This window comes from Nicotiana tabacum, chromosome 15 (assembly GCF_000715075.1).
Source record: "Nicotiana tabacum cultivar K326 chromosome 15, ASM71507v2, whole genome shotgun sequence".
NCBI lineage: Eukaryota > Viridiplantae > Streptophyta > Magnoliopsida > Solanales > Solanaceae > Nicotiana > Nicotiana tabacum.
In genome coordinates, this window is record NC_134094.1 from 107,695,352 (window position 1) to 107,712,041 (window position 16,690).

General features: G+C 33.3%; 1 protein-coding gene across 1 annotated transcript; it reads left to right on the forward strand.

The window, feature by feature from the left end:
• Positions 1 to 6,264: 6,264 nt before the first annotated feature.
• On the forward strand, positions 6,265 to 10,157 carry LOC107792166 (low affinity sulfate transporter 3). The gene is made up of 12 exons (XM_016614358.2): positions 6,265 to 6,659; positions 6,882 to 6,930; positions 7,023 to 7,230; positions 7,316 to 7,493; positions 7,579 to 7,644; positions 7,730 to 7,960; positions 8,062 to 8,188; positions 8,279 to 8,565; positions 9,224 to 9,420; positions 9,508 to 9,590; positions 9,682 to 9,758; positions 9,935 to 10,157. Exons 1-12 carry the CDS (start codon positions 6,333 to 6,335, stop codon positions 10,091 to 10,093), a joined length of 1,989 nt encoding a protein of 662 aa, XP_016469844.1. The 5' UTR covers positions 6,265 to 6,332; the 3' UTR covers positions 10,094 to 10,157.
• Positions 10,158 to 16,690: the final 6,533 nt, after the last annotated feature.

Sequence of the window (16,690 nt, forward strand, 5' to 3'; positions counted from 1 at the left end):
TTTAAGTTTGGAAGTTTGACCGGAGAGTTGACTTTTTGATATCAGAGCCAAAATCCAACTCTGAAAATTTTCATAGCTCCGTTATGTCATTTATGACTTGTGTGCAAAATTTGAGGCCAATCGAAATTGATTTGATAGGTTTCGGCATCAAATGTAGAAGTTGAAAATTCTTAAGTTCCTTAAGCTTGAATTGGGATATGATTCGTGGTTTTAGCGTTGTTTTATGTGATTTGAGATTTTAACTAAGTTCGTATGATGTTTTAGGACTTGTTGGTGTATCTGGTTGAGGTCCCGAGGGCCTCGGATAAGTTTTGAATGGTTAACGGATCAAAATTTGGAAATCGAGGCAGGAAAAAAATCGAGGCTAGAAAATCGAGGCTGGAAAAATCGAGGCTGGGAATCGAGGCTGGAATTCGAGGTCAGGAAATCAATGTCAGGAAATCGAGGCCAGGAAATCGAGGTCAGAAAATCGAGGTCAGGAAATCGAGGGCAGTGCCTAGACAGAGACTTTAAACTTTAAGTTATAAAATGAGGGCTTTTTTCCATTTTTGATAAATTGGAGCTTGGGCAGAGGTGATTTTTTTAGAGATTTTCAAGAAAAAATATTGGGGTAAGTGATTCTAACTCGGATTTAGTCAATATACACGAATATATCATTATTTTCATCATTTAAGTTAGTGTTTTGAGATAAAAATTTGGACAAAATGAGAAAGAGTTCTTGGAATAGAATTTTGAGGTTTTGAATGAGATTTTGTTATCGGATTTGAGTAAATTTGGTATGGTTGGACTCATGAGTGAATGGGATTTCGTATTTTGTGACTTTTGTCGGATTTCGAGACGTGGGTCCGGGGGACGGGTTGAGCCGATTTTGGATTTTTGGCTATGATTTCGTATTTTCTTGTGGAATTGATTCCTTTAGCCTATATTGATTGTACAGTACTGTTTGTGGCTAGATTCGGGATATTTGGAGGCCAATTCACGAGGCAAGGGCATAGCGGAGTAAGAAATTACGCGGTTTTGAGGTAAGTATCTTGCCTAACTTTGAGTGGGGGAATTACCCCTTAGGCATTTAGTCTTATGTGAAAATTGTGTAATTGAAAACCATGTACGCGAGGTGGCGAGTACGTACTTGGTTTATATGTGCAAATTATATCGGTCAAAATTCATAGACGCCCTTATGTATTAAATTGAAAAATTATAAAAACTTAGTAAATCCGTGATTTGTCATGCCTCAAACTTTGTTTGTTAAATTTGTATTTATATGATTAATTGGTGCGATTGCGAATTGGAATTTTATGTAAATTTCGTGTGTTTGTGGATTTGATAATTCCTGAAAATAATTATATTATGGACCTTTTCCGTATGCAAATAATTAAATAAATAAATTTAAATGGAGGTATTAATATATTTATCAAAAAATTGGATTAATGAAGGTGTTGCCCTATACTGGGTATTTTTCATCTTTGTTGATTGTTTTGAGGTTTCATATACGTTGCGTGGAGCCTTGGGCTATATTTGAGAAATTTATTGATTTTACTGTATCAATAGAACTAGTTGTGGTCATTTGGCAAATTGTGATGGGAATTGATTGTGTTGTGTTGTCGTGATAATATTCCGTATAAATTGTTGTGTGATTTGAGTTATTATTATGAGGATATAATGGTGGCATTTCACTATTTATATTATGTGGGTATAAGGGTGGCATTTCACTGTGAATATATGTGTTGGGATATTATCTGGGCGGAGTGATAAGGGTGGCTATTATACAGAGCGATAAGGGTGGCTAAGGAGTGATAAGGGTAGTTATTGACATTGCCAGGGCGGAGGGATAATGGAGGCTATTATAGGAGTGATAAGGGTGGGTATAAGAGAGATAAGGGTAGCTATTGTGAGGGATGATACGTGATGATGTGGAGTTATTGTGTTGGCAATTTTTATGTGATGATGTGGGGTATTGCGTTGGTAATTCTCATGTGATGTTGTGATTTTTCTTGTGTTTATTTTTATATCTTGCGCAAATTGTCTTGTTGTTGGTAAATTGATAATAATCTGATCTATGTTGAAATTGGGAGCCTGTGGCTATTGTCAGGCGGATTATGAAATAAAATGTGGGCACGAGGTGCCGTGAGTGAACAAAATGATGATATTGGCACGTGAATTGTCAGTGCAATTGTGATATGAAATGTGGGTACGAGGTGTCGTGAGTAAATGATGATGCTATTGGCAAGTGAGTTGTCAGTGCAGTACGTTGTGATAGGAAAATTGGTACGAGGTGCCGTGAAAATATGAAAGTGGGCTGAGACCCGTATTTTATGATTTTGAAATGAGGTGTCACAGGGTGACTTTTATTCGAAAGATATTTATTTGAAGGAATTATATTTGAAAGAGATTTATTTGAAAGAATTATATTTGAAAGATATTTATTTGAAGGAATTATATTTGAAAGATATTTATTTGAAGGGAGTATATTCGAAATATATTTATTGGAAAGTATTATATCCTGAAGATTATTATTTGAAAAATATATAGGCGAAAATTTATATTTTAAGGACTTGATTATTTGGTTGTACTTGTATTCATCATTTATTGAGCAATATAAATGGTGTTCTTGTTGCCCTGTTGTGTATATCACTAGTTGATTATTTTTACCATTATTGTTATTTGTTTTCTATTATTTTTGTATACTATATTGCATAGGTTATTAGACTAGTGAGTATCTTGACTGTACCTCGTCAATACTCCACTGAGGTTAGTCTTGATATTTACTAGGTACCGACTGTGGTGTACTCATACTACACTTCTGCACATTTTTGTGTAGAGCCAGATATTGGAGATATCGGACTCGGACAGAGTTAAAGTATGATCGCAAGGATTCAAGGTAGAGCTGCTTGGTCATCTCAGTCCCTTGGAGTCTTTTCATTTTATTGTACTGTTAATTATTAATTAAACAGTATTGTGTATTCGATCCTTGAGATCATTTCATGTATTCAGTTATAGTTCGTGACTCAGTATTACTTGTCTTGGAAGGTTGTTTGTAATTATTTCCGCTGTTGATTTCGATTATCATTTAAAAAAAAAAAATTGGCTTGAATTGTAATTTTAATCGGCTTACTTAGTCTTAGAGACTAAGTGCCATCACGACGACTGTGGTGATATTTTGGGTCGTGACAGAGTAAAAGATATCAAGAGAATAATCTCACAAAGAGGCACACACAAACCTGAACTTGGTTTTGACAGTGGCCTATTTGGAATTGGATAAGGCATTGGGCCTTTGGCTGGACAACATGGGCATAGTCCCAACAAACTCCCCATCCAGCCAATGGGCTAAATATGTCTTCAAGTAGAGAAAGATCAAATATGATAAGAAAATCAGGACAAACACATAATAAGTTATTCGGTTCACATCATAATTAAAATGATTATAATGCAAAGGTTACTCATGCGCTAATATTAATTGCGAGATTATTAGTATTATAGATAATAATATATCGATATGTATGAATAATAATACATGGAATATTATGTAAAAATTACTTAATTACTTTAAGAATATTTTTATCTTTAAATACTTATTATATCCTCGTATTGCTACAAAATACTCTTATTTCATGTTTCATCTTGAATAAAGAAATGCACATCACTAAAATTAAATAAGTTTTACTTAATATAGCCAACTAAACGTTGAATTAATTTTATAAATATCATTTTTTCTAGTACGATTCACCAAATGCTGCATTATTATGTATTAATTATTTTTATTAATCCCTCCAACCAAACACTATAATATTTATTTTGTACAAAATTCTTTGGTAGACTTATTTTATCTAGTCCAGCCAGCTAAATGGCCCCTAGTATTCAAATCGAGGTGAGATAATGTGTAGAAAATCAACAACCTGCCCTTATCTCCCCGTGCTTTCACAAGTTTTCCTTTAGTTTTAATAAAAAAATATTCCTTTACTTGGGAATATCATTGTAAACTAAAAAACGAATTACGACATTCGACTAGGACAAAACTCAGGAAAAAGACATCTTTTAACAGATAATTGTGTAAGTATTAAAAATAAAAAATTTCCTGGCTTATCATAGTACTGCTCCGTTCAAACTTTCATTCAGTTGAAAATAGGATTCAAGGAGTCACGGGCTCATGGATTACTGAGGATAGTATTGATATGTGGGGTTAATTATAAAGATTTGGATGCTCAACTACTCAAAGAAAAATTAAGAGAAATATTTTAAAACTAATTATCGTGGATAGAGTTTAAAGTGAATATTGTTTTAATCGAAATAATAGGGGTGCGGCTAAGTTTTGCTTAGGTATGGACTGCCTGCCTGCATGATTGATATATTAAAATGAAGTCAACTTATTGTAGATGTTCTGATTGATTATTTTAACACGTGACTAACTTAGGGTCATTTGGTAGGATACAACCACGAGGCAGAGAGACTGTTTCCAATAGAAACTCGGCATCCTTCCCTCCAAGAACTCCCCACATCGCTCTTGGGGTGACTCGAACTCACAACCTCTTGGTTGGAAGTAGAGGTTGTTTACCATCAGAGCAACCGCTCTTGTCATTCATTTGGTAGGATAGATAAGTAAAAATAATCTTGAGATAAGATATCCTAGGATTAAAAATAATATTGGGATAACATATATATGACATAAGTTAAAATATTAATCTCAGGATAAGTTATCTTAGAATAAAGCATTAAAATTGACAATCTCAGCATTAATACAATAATCAACCAAGTGACCCTAAGTTAAAATAAGTCTACCAAGTGCATCATACCATGAAACCAACCAAATGAATCATTCAATCTTTTTGGAGCATGTATGTCAACATATTATATTAGACTAATTCTAAAAAATATGTAGATAAATGGGTTCACGTGCCCCTTAATTGGAGCTATAGATCCGCCCCTGTCAACTTGGTGATAAAAAAAAATTTCTTTGGCAAAAAAAAAAACCAGGTGTAAAATTGTTAGACCTCTTTAGAATCCTCTTAGTAGAATTGCTGGCTCCGCTACTATTATTACTGCTAACAACAATAATAACAAACTCGATCCAAGATGAGATCTTAATACTGTCGAGAGGTAATGCCAAGATGTGTGCATGCCGCAATGAGTTTCTCACTGCCAACGCAATGCTACATTTGACGCTATAGTTAGATGAAATGCTTAGTGTCAATTTAACTTTCTGTGGTTCATAGCTTTAGTAGGTTTATAGATAAATAGATTAATCTTTTCTTTTTTCAGGAAGCGTTGACATTCTCTCTTTCTCCTTTTTTTTTTTAAAAAAAATCTGATTATTGTCATGATAATGGTTGAAGAGATCCAATTATATTATTGGCGATGAATCATCTTCCACACTTTCCTCTTCTTTCCCCTTTTAGAACAAGGGAGGAAAGAGAAAGAACAAAAAAATATTGAGTTAACAGCTAGGCTCATATGCGAATTAACTGAATTTAATTAATGGAAGATGATAGAAAATGAGTTGAGATATCTGATGTATCAGAGCAGTTGTAACATTTCAATAATTTTTATTACTTCAGTCCAAAGTTGTTACTTCTTTCAACTGAGTGAATCCTAGCAAGGGAAGAATTAAGTGATCAATTCACTGGTTAGATTGTATGATTAATTATTTCTTTTCTGTAGTATAATGAACTTACCATGAACCCACTAAATTTTTTACTCTTCTATTATTGGTGTTCGATTGGCCGTAGAGCTTGCTTTTATTGGACATATAGAAGCTTTTGAGTAAATAGTATTATTACTTTTTCTCGCACTATAGTACTATTATTTAATTAAATCAACTATATCTTTTATTTTTCTCGAGATTTCTATAAAGGTCAATTATATACACGTCCTTTTTCGGAGGTCTACGATCATTATACGGCCCGCATACCTGTTACAAAAAGTTAATACTAGTTTATATTTTATATATATATATATATATATATATATATATATATATATATATATATATATATATATATATATATATATCGCCTCGACAATGAAATAATTACCTGTTATTTGCACTAATAATAAATTGTCACATAATTTCTATTATTTAATCACAGACCATTTCATTTATACTACGACTTCCAATTCTGATAATAGTTACTAGTATTAATGTTAAACTAATTGCAATTATTTGCACTAATGTGATAACGTAAATGCCTTCCTCAGTAGTGGCTAGACAAAGGCTCACGTGGCTCTTTGTTTGGAACATGTATAAATATTGAGCACATGGTTCATACTTTTGATATACGAAAACATTTAGTTCATGATTTAACCAAAAAGAAAAAAACTTGAAAGAGAAAGAAAAGAAAATGTGTTCATTGCCCAATGAGAGCTTCAGCATTGAGCTGCAGCAGCTTGATGCTGATGATGGAAGAAATCAGAGAACTCAGTGGCTGCTAAATTCTCCAGCCCCACCAAGTTTTTGCAATGAAATCATAAACTCAGTTACTGAAACTGTTTTGCCACAAAAAAACAACAATTTTTCTTCAAATTCAAAGCAATATGGAGGTGGAGCTGTCTCTTCATTCTTGCAAGGCTTATTTCCAATCCTTAGTTGGGGAAGGAATTATAAAGTTAAAATGTTCAAGCATGATTTATTGGCTGGCTTAACTCTTGCCAGTCTCTGCATTCCTCAGGTATACTAGTAAATAAATTGTTGAACACACTTTTAACTACTTAATTATATTTTAAGTATGTCCACTCACGTACGAGACTTACCTGCTCTGATACCATGTTGAATTGTGCGACTATCTTTCTAACAACTTAAACTTTAGATGAGATGGTCGCACAATTTAACACGAATATTTGTTCCTTAGAATTTTTGAAATGTTGAATTTAAAAAAGAAAACTTATTGCAGAGTATAGGATATGCTAATCTTGCAAATCTTGAACCTCAATATGGCTTATGTAAGTTCCAATTCAAATTTTAGCTTTTGTTCATTGTTTTTAAATTGGTTTCCGTTTGTTTAGCTTATATTTTTTCGTGTCCATTATTTTAGACACTAGTGTTGTTCCACCATTGATATATGCTGTTATGGGAAGTTCGCGAGAGCTCGCTATTGGTCCTGTTGCTGTTGTATCACTGCTTCTTTCTGCAATGATAACCGAAATTGTAGATCCTGCAGTTGATCCTATTGCTTATACAAGCCTTGTTTTTACTGTCACTTTCTTTGCGGGTACATTCCAAGCTGCATTTGGCCTATTAAGGTTAGTAGTTTTCTTTTACAAGTGGCTCTGTCCCTTTAAGATTGTCCTTTTGGATTATGTTTGTTAATCTTGATGTAATGTGCAGATTGGGTTTTCTTGTGGATTTTCTTTCACATGCTGCAATAGTGGGATTTATGGGAGGTGCAGCTATTGTAATTGGTCTTCAACAATTAAAGGGTTTCATAGGAATTAGTCATTTTACTACAAAAACTGATGTGGTGTCTGTACTTAAAGCTGTTTTCACATCATTTCATAACGAGACAGTAAGCATTTTTTTCTAATGGGAAATTTTTCATAGGTTTTTGTTTTCTCATCGTATTATGTGCTTACTTATTGGACTTGTTTCAGTTGTCTCCTCTTAATTTTGTACTTGGCTGTTCATTCCTCATCTTCATTCTAGCAACCAGATTTATAGTAAGTAATAAGGTGTACTCATTTGTCATTTTGGTGATTTTTCCTGTTTCATTCATTAATCTATTGGCCACCTGAAATACTGCAGGGTAAAAGGAATAAGAAACTATTCTGGCTACCAGCTATTGCTCCTTTGTTATCAGTGTTATTATCTACCTTAATGGTTTATTTAACAAAGGCTGATCGACATGGAGTCAAAATTGTAAAACACTTTAAAGGGGGTTTGAACCCAAGTTCAGTTCATCAATTGCAGTTCAATGGTCCACACCTGGGAGAAGTGGCGAAAATTGGACTAATTTGCGCTCTCGTGGCGCTAACTGTTAGTATCATACTCTTTGTTATCTCCTTTTGATTTACTAAAAGTCACTAAATTGGGAGGATTCTTGAAGTGGAATGCTCTTGAATCTTGATTTTCCTCAGGAAGCCATTGCTGTCGGCCGATCTTTCGCTTCAATGAAAGGCTATCATCTTGATGGGAACAAAGAAATGGTAGCCATGGGTTTCATGAACATTGTGGGGTCTTTATCTTCTTGTTATACAGCAACTGGTGAACTCTCAATTCTTTATCTTTTTAATATATTATGTTCAAAATCTTGAATATACATATGATATATAGTTATGCTAATAATTGTTACAGGTTCATTTTCAAGGACAGCTGTGAATTTCAGTGCAGGATGTGAAACAGTGGTGTCAAACATAGTTATGGCTATCACAGTTTTCATATCCCTGGAATTGTTAACCAAGCTTTTATATTACACTCCACTAGCTATCCTTGCATCTGTTATCTTATCCGCGCTACCTGGATTGATTGACATAAATGAAGCTTATCATATCTGGAAAGTTGACAAGATGGACTTCCTTGTTTGCATTGGTGCCTTCTTTGGAGTCCTGTTTGTATCTGTCGAAATTGGTCTTCTAGTCGCGGTAATTCAAATATTGTCTCTTCAGTTTACTGTATTACAAGGTTTTTAGCATGTCAAACTATAAACAAGAACACATTCACTTATAAGTATATAAGAATGCAACTTGCATTAAAGAAATATTATGTACTTGTCCCCTCAAACAAACATCTTCTGACTCGCATAATTACATAAAACCACATGAAATGCCAAAAAACTGAAAACAAATGGATAGCCTGTGAGTCATTTGTGGGTTCCAAGTTTGTCCTTTAATTGAAAAAAATAGAAGACTCATGTCAACTCTCTGGTCATCTGTCGTTTTCTTTGCAACTTGTAAATAAACATTACCTGCAAGATTACAACATTGCATATGCTTTATGCATGAGGTAGTCAGATTCATGCACTACTTATCTCATTCTGTGTAGGTCAGAAGAATAAATCTATCTTTACCCAAATATCATTTGAAGTTTTGACTAAATAAGGTTTCTTGATTTAGGAGAGACTAATATTTTCCAGTTTTCATTTATGTAAGAATCTGAATTCCTATTAAGAAATATTTTATGAAACAACTAGTGAAGTAAACTAGAAACTGAAGGAGTAAAAATAGTATCCTTAGAAAATCAAAGCACAAATACTTCATTGAAAGTAGTATTTGTTAGTAATGTCTATTTGGTCTATTGCAGGTTAGTATCTCATTTGCTAGAATAATAGTCGATACCATTCGAGCAAGTACAGAAGTACAAGGAAGACTTCCTGGGACGACAGACACCTTTTGCGATATTACTCAATATCCAGGAGCTACTGGAACTTCAGGCATCTTGATCATTCGAATCAACTCTGGTTCACTTTGTTTTGCAAATGCTACTTCCATAAGAGAAAGGTATAGATAATTATTGGAGGTGGAAATTAAGGAAATAGGAAAGAAATAAAGTTCAAGCCTAATTATTTGTTCACCTTTTATTTCCAGGATGCTGAAATTGGTGACAGAAGCAAATGGTAGTGAGGAGAACACAAAGGAAAATGTTCATTTTTTAGTTCTAGATATGTCCAGTAAGTTTCATCAGATGTCCAGTAAGTTTTTTTATTTTTTACCTTAGTTTGTTGTAATTACTAACAATATCTTGAACTCATTGGTTTGCAGATGTAATGAGCGTAGATACATCAGGAATAGCAGTGTTAGAAGAGTTGCACAGAGAACTGGTTTCAAGAAGCATACAAGTAAGACCCTCAACTTTTTATGTAAATATGGTAGAATATAACACTATCACTGTTATTTAACGTGTTGTGGCGTCTTATTGTTTAAGGTCACTAATCGTAGTTATTATGCGCAATTACCCGTTTATACTAATCTTCATGACTCATGATGTTTCTTTTTTTCCATTCTGTTTATGCAGTTAGCTATAGCTAACCCAAGGTTAAGAGTCATTAACAAAATGAAGACAGCAAAATGTTTCGACAAACTAGGAAAAGGATGGATTTTCCTTACGATTGGGGATGCTATAGATGCCTGCCTGAGTCTCAAAATAGCTGATCCTAACTCTACCAATTGTTGAAAATTTTATGTCCTTCATGTTTCTTGTTATATACAATTTGTATAATACAAAGCATTAAAAGCACAAAATGGAGCCTTATGTATTTCGAGATATTTGTAAAGTTGATAAAACACGATCTTGAAAGATAATATCATGCAACTAACTGAAGAACACTAGGAAGAATTAACCATGGAATGCGCAAAAATTATTCTCCTCTTTAAGAGCCTTTCTCGATAAGCTTTTCAATAATATAAAATTCAACCATGCAAAATCCCTAGAATTTTTTTAAAAAAAAAACTAAAATAAAATAAAATCAAAACAAACAAAATGCACCGCTTATTATAAGATTCAACACCTCTGTCTGAACTAGGGTTGTCTAAGGGCAGGGTAATACCCGTACCCGTACAGGTCTGTACTCGTACTTGTACCGAACTGTACCGCTCTGGTTGGGGTTAGGCGTAAGTACCTTTAAGGTACCGTGCCGGTACCCATACCAGTACCCAAATATTTTTTAAATTTAAAATCTAGCCGTTGGCAACGGCCAAAAATGACTATTTTTGCCTCCCTAGCCCCAAACATCCCCCTACCCTCTAATTTATATTTTTAACCCCTATGTTTGTTCAAATACACTTTGGCCCTATTTTAAAACTATAAATACCCCATTTCATTCTTTCAATTTTCATTCAAAAACTCTCATATCTCTCTAATTCTCTATCTCTCTCTATCTCTAATTGCAAGTAACGTTTATAACACTCAATTATTTTGGTATAACTTTTCAAGCATCAACATCAAGTATTCAGTGGCGTATGTTTTTGACTAAATTACTCCCTTTATCACTTGGGATAATATTCCAACAAAATTGGGCCCATATTTTTAAAGTTTACCCAGTATAGCCCAGTTTGTATAGTGATGTAAACTATGAGTCCACCAAACTGTATAGAGAACCTATCAGTTCTCTATCAGTTCCCACAGAACCCACACACATTAGTAAGTAAATGACACAACAGTATTTTACGTGAAAAACTCCCAACTCACGGGATTAAAAATCACGACCTACACTCGTAGGATTTCAACTTCACTAACTGAGCAAACTTTAGATTACAACCTATTGTAATCTAGGAATTAACCTCTTAATACCTCACCTACTTGTAATAACTCTATTGAAAACCTCTTTGATATAACTCTATTACAAAGCTCACCATTTTGAGTAACTCTAGCCAAACACAAATACACGATTTATGGTTTTACAGAAGATATCCTACAAGATGCTTCTAACTAAGCTGAGTAGGAATTATAAGTAAATAACATTAACAAAAATACAACAATACTAAGGACACAGATAAACTCAGTGCTGGAATTTGGTCCTTTGTTCTGTTGCAACTTTGTTCTTCAAGCCTTGGAGTCAAATGAAGACGGCAAAACACTTGAGAGAGATTTAATGATTTAGGGTATGCAAGTATGTGTTTTCTCTTGACACATGTTGGTAATATATAAGTGAGGTCATTGGGATGATGTAAGCAAGTATCTGGTACAAGGTATGCACCATAAAGTAACTATTGCACTGTTGCACTGTTGCGTGTGTAGTGCAATAGTGCAACGACTTTAACAGTTGTAAGGAGTTGACTTGTATTGTGACCGAAGGAACTGATAGTCATATGTTCCCTCTGTCGTTTCTTTGTCTGATAATATTGTAACTTGTGCCAAACATGCGACTTGTTGTTCTGAGCACTTTGAGGTTGTGTATCAGGTTCCCTATATGGTTCTCATATGAAGTTTGTTAAATCATCAAAATATAAAGATACATAACTTATAAATTTCCACATTTTTGATAATAACAACCTTAGAATTGAAGTTACCCCTGAGAACCAGATCTCTATACAACTCACCCTGCAGATTAGTTTTATTCCCCCTGAGAACCTATTTCTTAGTTTTATTCCCCTTGAGAACTTGTTTCCCTTTCTTTTGTCCTCCTTCATTTTTCTTCCCCCTTTTGGCATCATAAAAGAATATATGCTAGTAAACGCAAAAAGAAGTCCAGCAAAGTTAATTCATGATACTTGTGTGCACACAACATAGCTAAAAAATAGAGCACAAGAGTATAACATGCATAACAAAAGACTGAGATGCTCATTAATTAATTTGAGAAGAAAACAGATGCAGTAGTACCATTGTTTACAAAACAACCACACAAAAAAAACAAACTTAAAGTACCACAGTCATAAAAACAACAAGCCAAAAAGGGACATTGGGGTTAAGACAAACATCGTTAAACTAGACACTGACAAGGAAACTGCTTAAGGGACACTGGATGAGGGAGGGAAAGATGAGAGGCAAGGGCTTTAAGAAGACTATCCACTCGAGCATTTACAGTCCGCTGCTCGTTTATCAACTGCTATTTCAGGTCCTTAACCTGTTTCCTCAGGTTTGCATTTTCAGCAGTCAAGCAGGCAACCTCTGCACCATGTGCACTTCTAGAACCACGTTCCTCTTTGGCTTGACTGAGCTGTCCCTCAAGAATGGCATTCCTAGCCTTCAACCTCCTTATTTCCTTGTTATCAATAGTCTGAGCATCGAATTAACTGAAAAATAGTAGAATTACTGCCAACACCCCCTTCTTGTCTATACACTCGCATTCCTCCACGGTTGTCATTGAGAAAGTTTGCTTTCGAGTTCCCACTGCTGCTCTTCCCAAAGGGACTTTAAAGAATTCAAACACTTTAGTGAGTAAGAACCCTTAAGGAAAACCATGGTTCCCGCCCTTGAATTCTACTACCTTTTTCATATGTTCAATCATAATACCAGGCAGGTTGATGGTAGTATATGCATCCAGTACTTCCATGAGGAACAAGTTTGCTTTCGAAGTAATGGAACGCCTCTCTGCACATGGAAGCAGGACCTTGTTCACTATATCAAACATAAGCTGATACTCTGGAAGGAGGGCCTTCTTATGCACCTGTTCCCCTCTCTCAACAACCTGAGCTTTTAGAATGATTTTCTAAAGTCAGTGGGCACACCCAAGATACTTCCTAAAACAGCTTCATCCATCACAAAATCCACTCTATTAACCTTCAAGCAGATATTGTCGTCTTCTACAATAAATAGATCTGCCTAGAAACTACAAACCTCCTCTTCATAAACCTTAGGACTCTGAATGGTAAATAGATGAGTCCACTTTTGAAACTCACAGATTACAAATAGCTGTCTCATGCCTGACATTTCAATAATGTTAGCGTCAAACGTTCTGCCCCATAGCACTATTTGCTTCTTCAAGTTTTCTCTTCTCTCAACTTCAGACACTTCTACTTTGGCTTTCTTGGAGGAACCAGGTTCCTCTCTGTCACTTGCCTTCCTCTTCTGAGACTTCTTCACATCTTTCTCCTTTTTTTCAGACTTACTTTTCTCACCAGATTTATTTTCTTCAACACACTTCTATGTATCAATCTCCACCCCTTTCACAGGCGATCCTTTCTTGGATTTTATAAGCACAAATTTCTTAAAGGATTTATGAACCAAGGAAGAAGGTTCCCCATTCACCTCTTCATCTTCAACATTCACAAAGTTTGCCAGAGGCACATCCTCCCCATTCACTAACTTTTCACCTTTCACCAACCTTAACTCTTTGCATACAATTGTATACCATGTTGGTATATCTATATACTATACTGGTATCATATGTTAGTTGGAACCTTTTGTGATTGTATTAGCTACATTTAATTGGTACACTATTTGATTTTTCTTTAGTAATAGTAGAATAGTACAATATCTTGAATTTTTTTAATTTTCCTTTATGCATATGTATTATGTAATCATTTTGATTTTTTCTTTATGCGTTTGTTTTATATAATAGTATTATAGTACAATATCTTGAAATATATTATAATGTTAATATGTAGTACACTGAATTTTTATTTTTCTCTTTATGCATATGTATTATGTAATAGTAGTATAGTCATATATAGCTGCCTGAAATTAATTAGTAAAACTGTATACCCTATTGGTATAATTATATGTCATATTGGTATCATATGGTAGTTGAAATATGTTTTGATTGTTTTAGCTACATTTTAAGTGATTTCTATTCTGAAATGATTTATATGATCATATTTTGCTGTGTTGGATTTTTTTGTACATATGGACATAGATTTTGTGTATTATGTAATAGTTTTTATAGTTATATGCAATTGTTGGAACGAACCCGTATAACTATATACCCTATTAGTATAGCTATATATTATATTTGTATCATATGTTAGTTGAATCTTTTTTTGGTTGTATTCTGCATTTAATTGGTATACTATTTGATTTTTTTTAAATAATAGTAATGTAGTACAATATCTTGAAATACTTTATTATATTAATATGTGGTACACTATTTTTTTATTTTTCTCTTTATGCATGTGTGTTATGTAATAGTAGTATAGTCATATAGTTGCCGGAAATTAATCAGTAAAACTGTGTACCATATTGGTATAGTTATATGCCATATTGGTATCATATGGTAGTTTGAACATTTGTTTTGGTTGTTTTAGCTGTATTTTTAAGTGAATTATATTCTGAAATTATTTATATGAACATGATTTGCAGTGCTGAGATTTTTTTGTGCATATGGACATAGATTATGTATATTATGTAATAGTTTTTATAGTTATAGGCAATTGTTGGAACAACCCCATACAACTATATACCCTGTTAGTATAGAGCAAGTTGCTTTGCGAATATTTAGCTTGCAATGCGAGCATGTAATTTTCTCATACTTTTATTGCATCCTTTAATGTTTTGGTACAATAGTATAGTCGCAGTTAGTTGTAGAAATATTCTAGAGCAATCATATATTCTGTTGGTATACATATATACCATATTGGTATCATATGGTACTAGAAGTCTTTTTTGCTACTTATATTTTTATTGCATTTTTCAATATTTTATTATCATTTCTATTCTAACTAGTATATATGAAGATTTGGTGGCCGCAAATTATATTTTCTTGCTCCATAACTGGTTGTGTTACTGCTAATGGTAGAGTGTGTACTGATATTTGTAGGGAAGGAGATCAAGGTTTGCATGGCAATCACATGTTGATTCTTAGAATCTGATTATGTAATTTATGGTGTTTAGAAGCAGTCAGTGTGATATTCAGTGAATTAGATAAAGTGACAACTCATATTATTTCAGTTTAATAGTTGAATTAAAAAATGAGAAAAATGATAAAAGGCATATTATACTAGTTATATTATATATTTACTATATCAGTTATTTTTCTTATTGTATAAAAACACGAATAATAAAAAATAATAAAAACAGTAAATAAAATTAGATTATGAAGAGAAAAAGAATATAAAAAAAGAAGTTAAATGAAATTAGAAAAGGAACAAGAAATAAAAAAAAAAAAGAAGAGTTAATGAAATTAGAAAAGGAACAAGAAAAAAAGAAAAAAAAAATAAAGGAGTCAAAATTGACTGCGAAATAAGTTATGGTAAAAATAGCAATAATACGATTTGGGCAAAAATAAATGAATAAGAAAAGAGGAAAAAGAAAAAAATAAGAAGAAAATGAGAAAAAGAAAAGGAGAAAAAAAGGAAAAAAGAAAAAAGAAAAAAGAAAAGAAGCATAGAAATAAAAAAGAATTGAAGAAAAAAGATAAAATTTCCCAAAAAAACTACTATGGATAGGAAATATAATTAGTTTGATGGGTAGAAAAATAAATGGGTAGGTAAGGGTAAATAATTTTATTTTTGTGGATAACTGTGTTATTAACCCAAAAATTATTTTTGGAAAAATAGCCTGGTGCACCAAAAATTTTGACAATTACTAGAATTTTGAAGCACCAGAAATTTATCGAAAATGTTAAAAATTCTGATGATCCCTTAGTATTTGTTTGTTAATGTGATCACCCAAATTTAATTAGAAATTATGACGATCGTCATGCTTTAAAATTGACACTAAACTATATTTTTCAAATCTTGTATTACCGAGATAAAAAAATCAATAGCAGCACAAAAATATTCTATTTGTATCGTTCGCCCCAAATTCAATACCTCGACCCGATGTAATGACAAACAATTAGTCTTATGTGTGACTTTCTGTATTTTAACGATCACATTTCCATCTTAAAACAGAAATTCCTGTAACATTAACTGTAGACATGGTCAAATTTTAAACAAAATACTTGATCGCCAAGTACATAAAGTCATTATTATTTTCCCATTTTTCAAGCAATTGCCAGGAAGCTCCCAAAGCATAATCTTAATGATGACAATTCCATAGTTCCCTTGCTTCCCAAGCAGTTCTGGTACTATAAATACCAGAAAGAATAAATAATGTTACTAAGCCAGAAGAGTGATTTGACAATATTAGTTCACTGTCTTGAAACAACAAAGCCATGGCACAAGTTGGACCCTGTATTGCTGAAATTCATGTGATGCAGAAACTTCATAAGTAGAAAATGAAGATTGAAACGACCAAGAAGAATGAGGCTGTTGACGGAGATAACAAGACTTCTTCTTCAGCTGGGAGATGTTATTCTTGAAACTCAGTTATGCTACTAGGGAATTGCTTAGTTGGGATAATACCTAGCCCAAGAATTGCTTTAATTTACTTCGACTTGATTAGCACAAATAT

What these genes read in the sequence shown, in the direction of transcription:
- LOC107792166 (XM_016614358.2), top strand. Translation starts at nt 6,333, where the DNA reads ATGTGTTCATTGCCCAATGAGAGCTTCAGCATTGAGCTGCAGCAGCTT. An exon ending in GCTGCATTTGGCCTATTAAG is followed by an intron (nt 7,231 to 7,315) that starts GTTAGTAGTTTT and finishes TGTAATGTGCAG; the next exon opens with ATTGGGTTTTCTTGTGGATT. An exon ending in CATCATTTCATAACGAGACA is followed by an intron (nt 7,494 to 7,578) that starts GTAAGCATTTTT and finishes GACTTGTTTCAG; the next exon opens with TTGTCTCCTCTTAATTTTGT.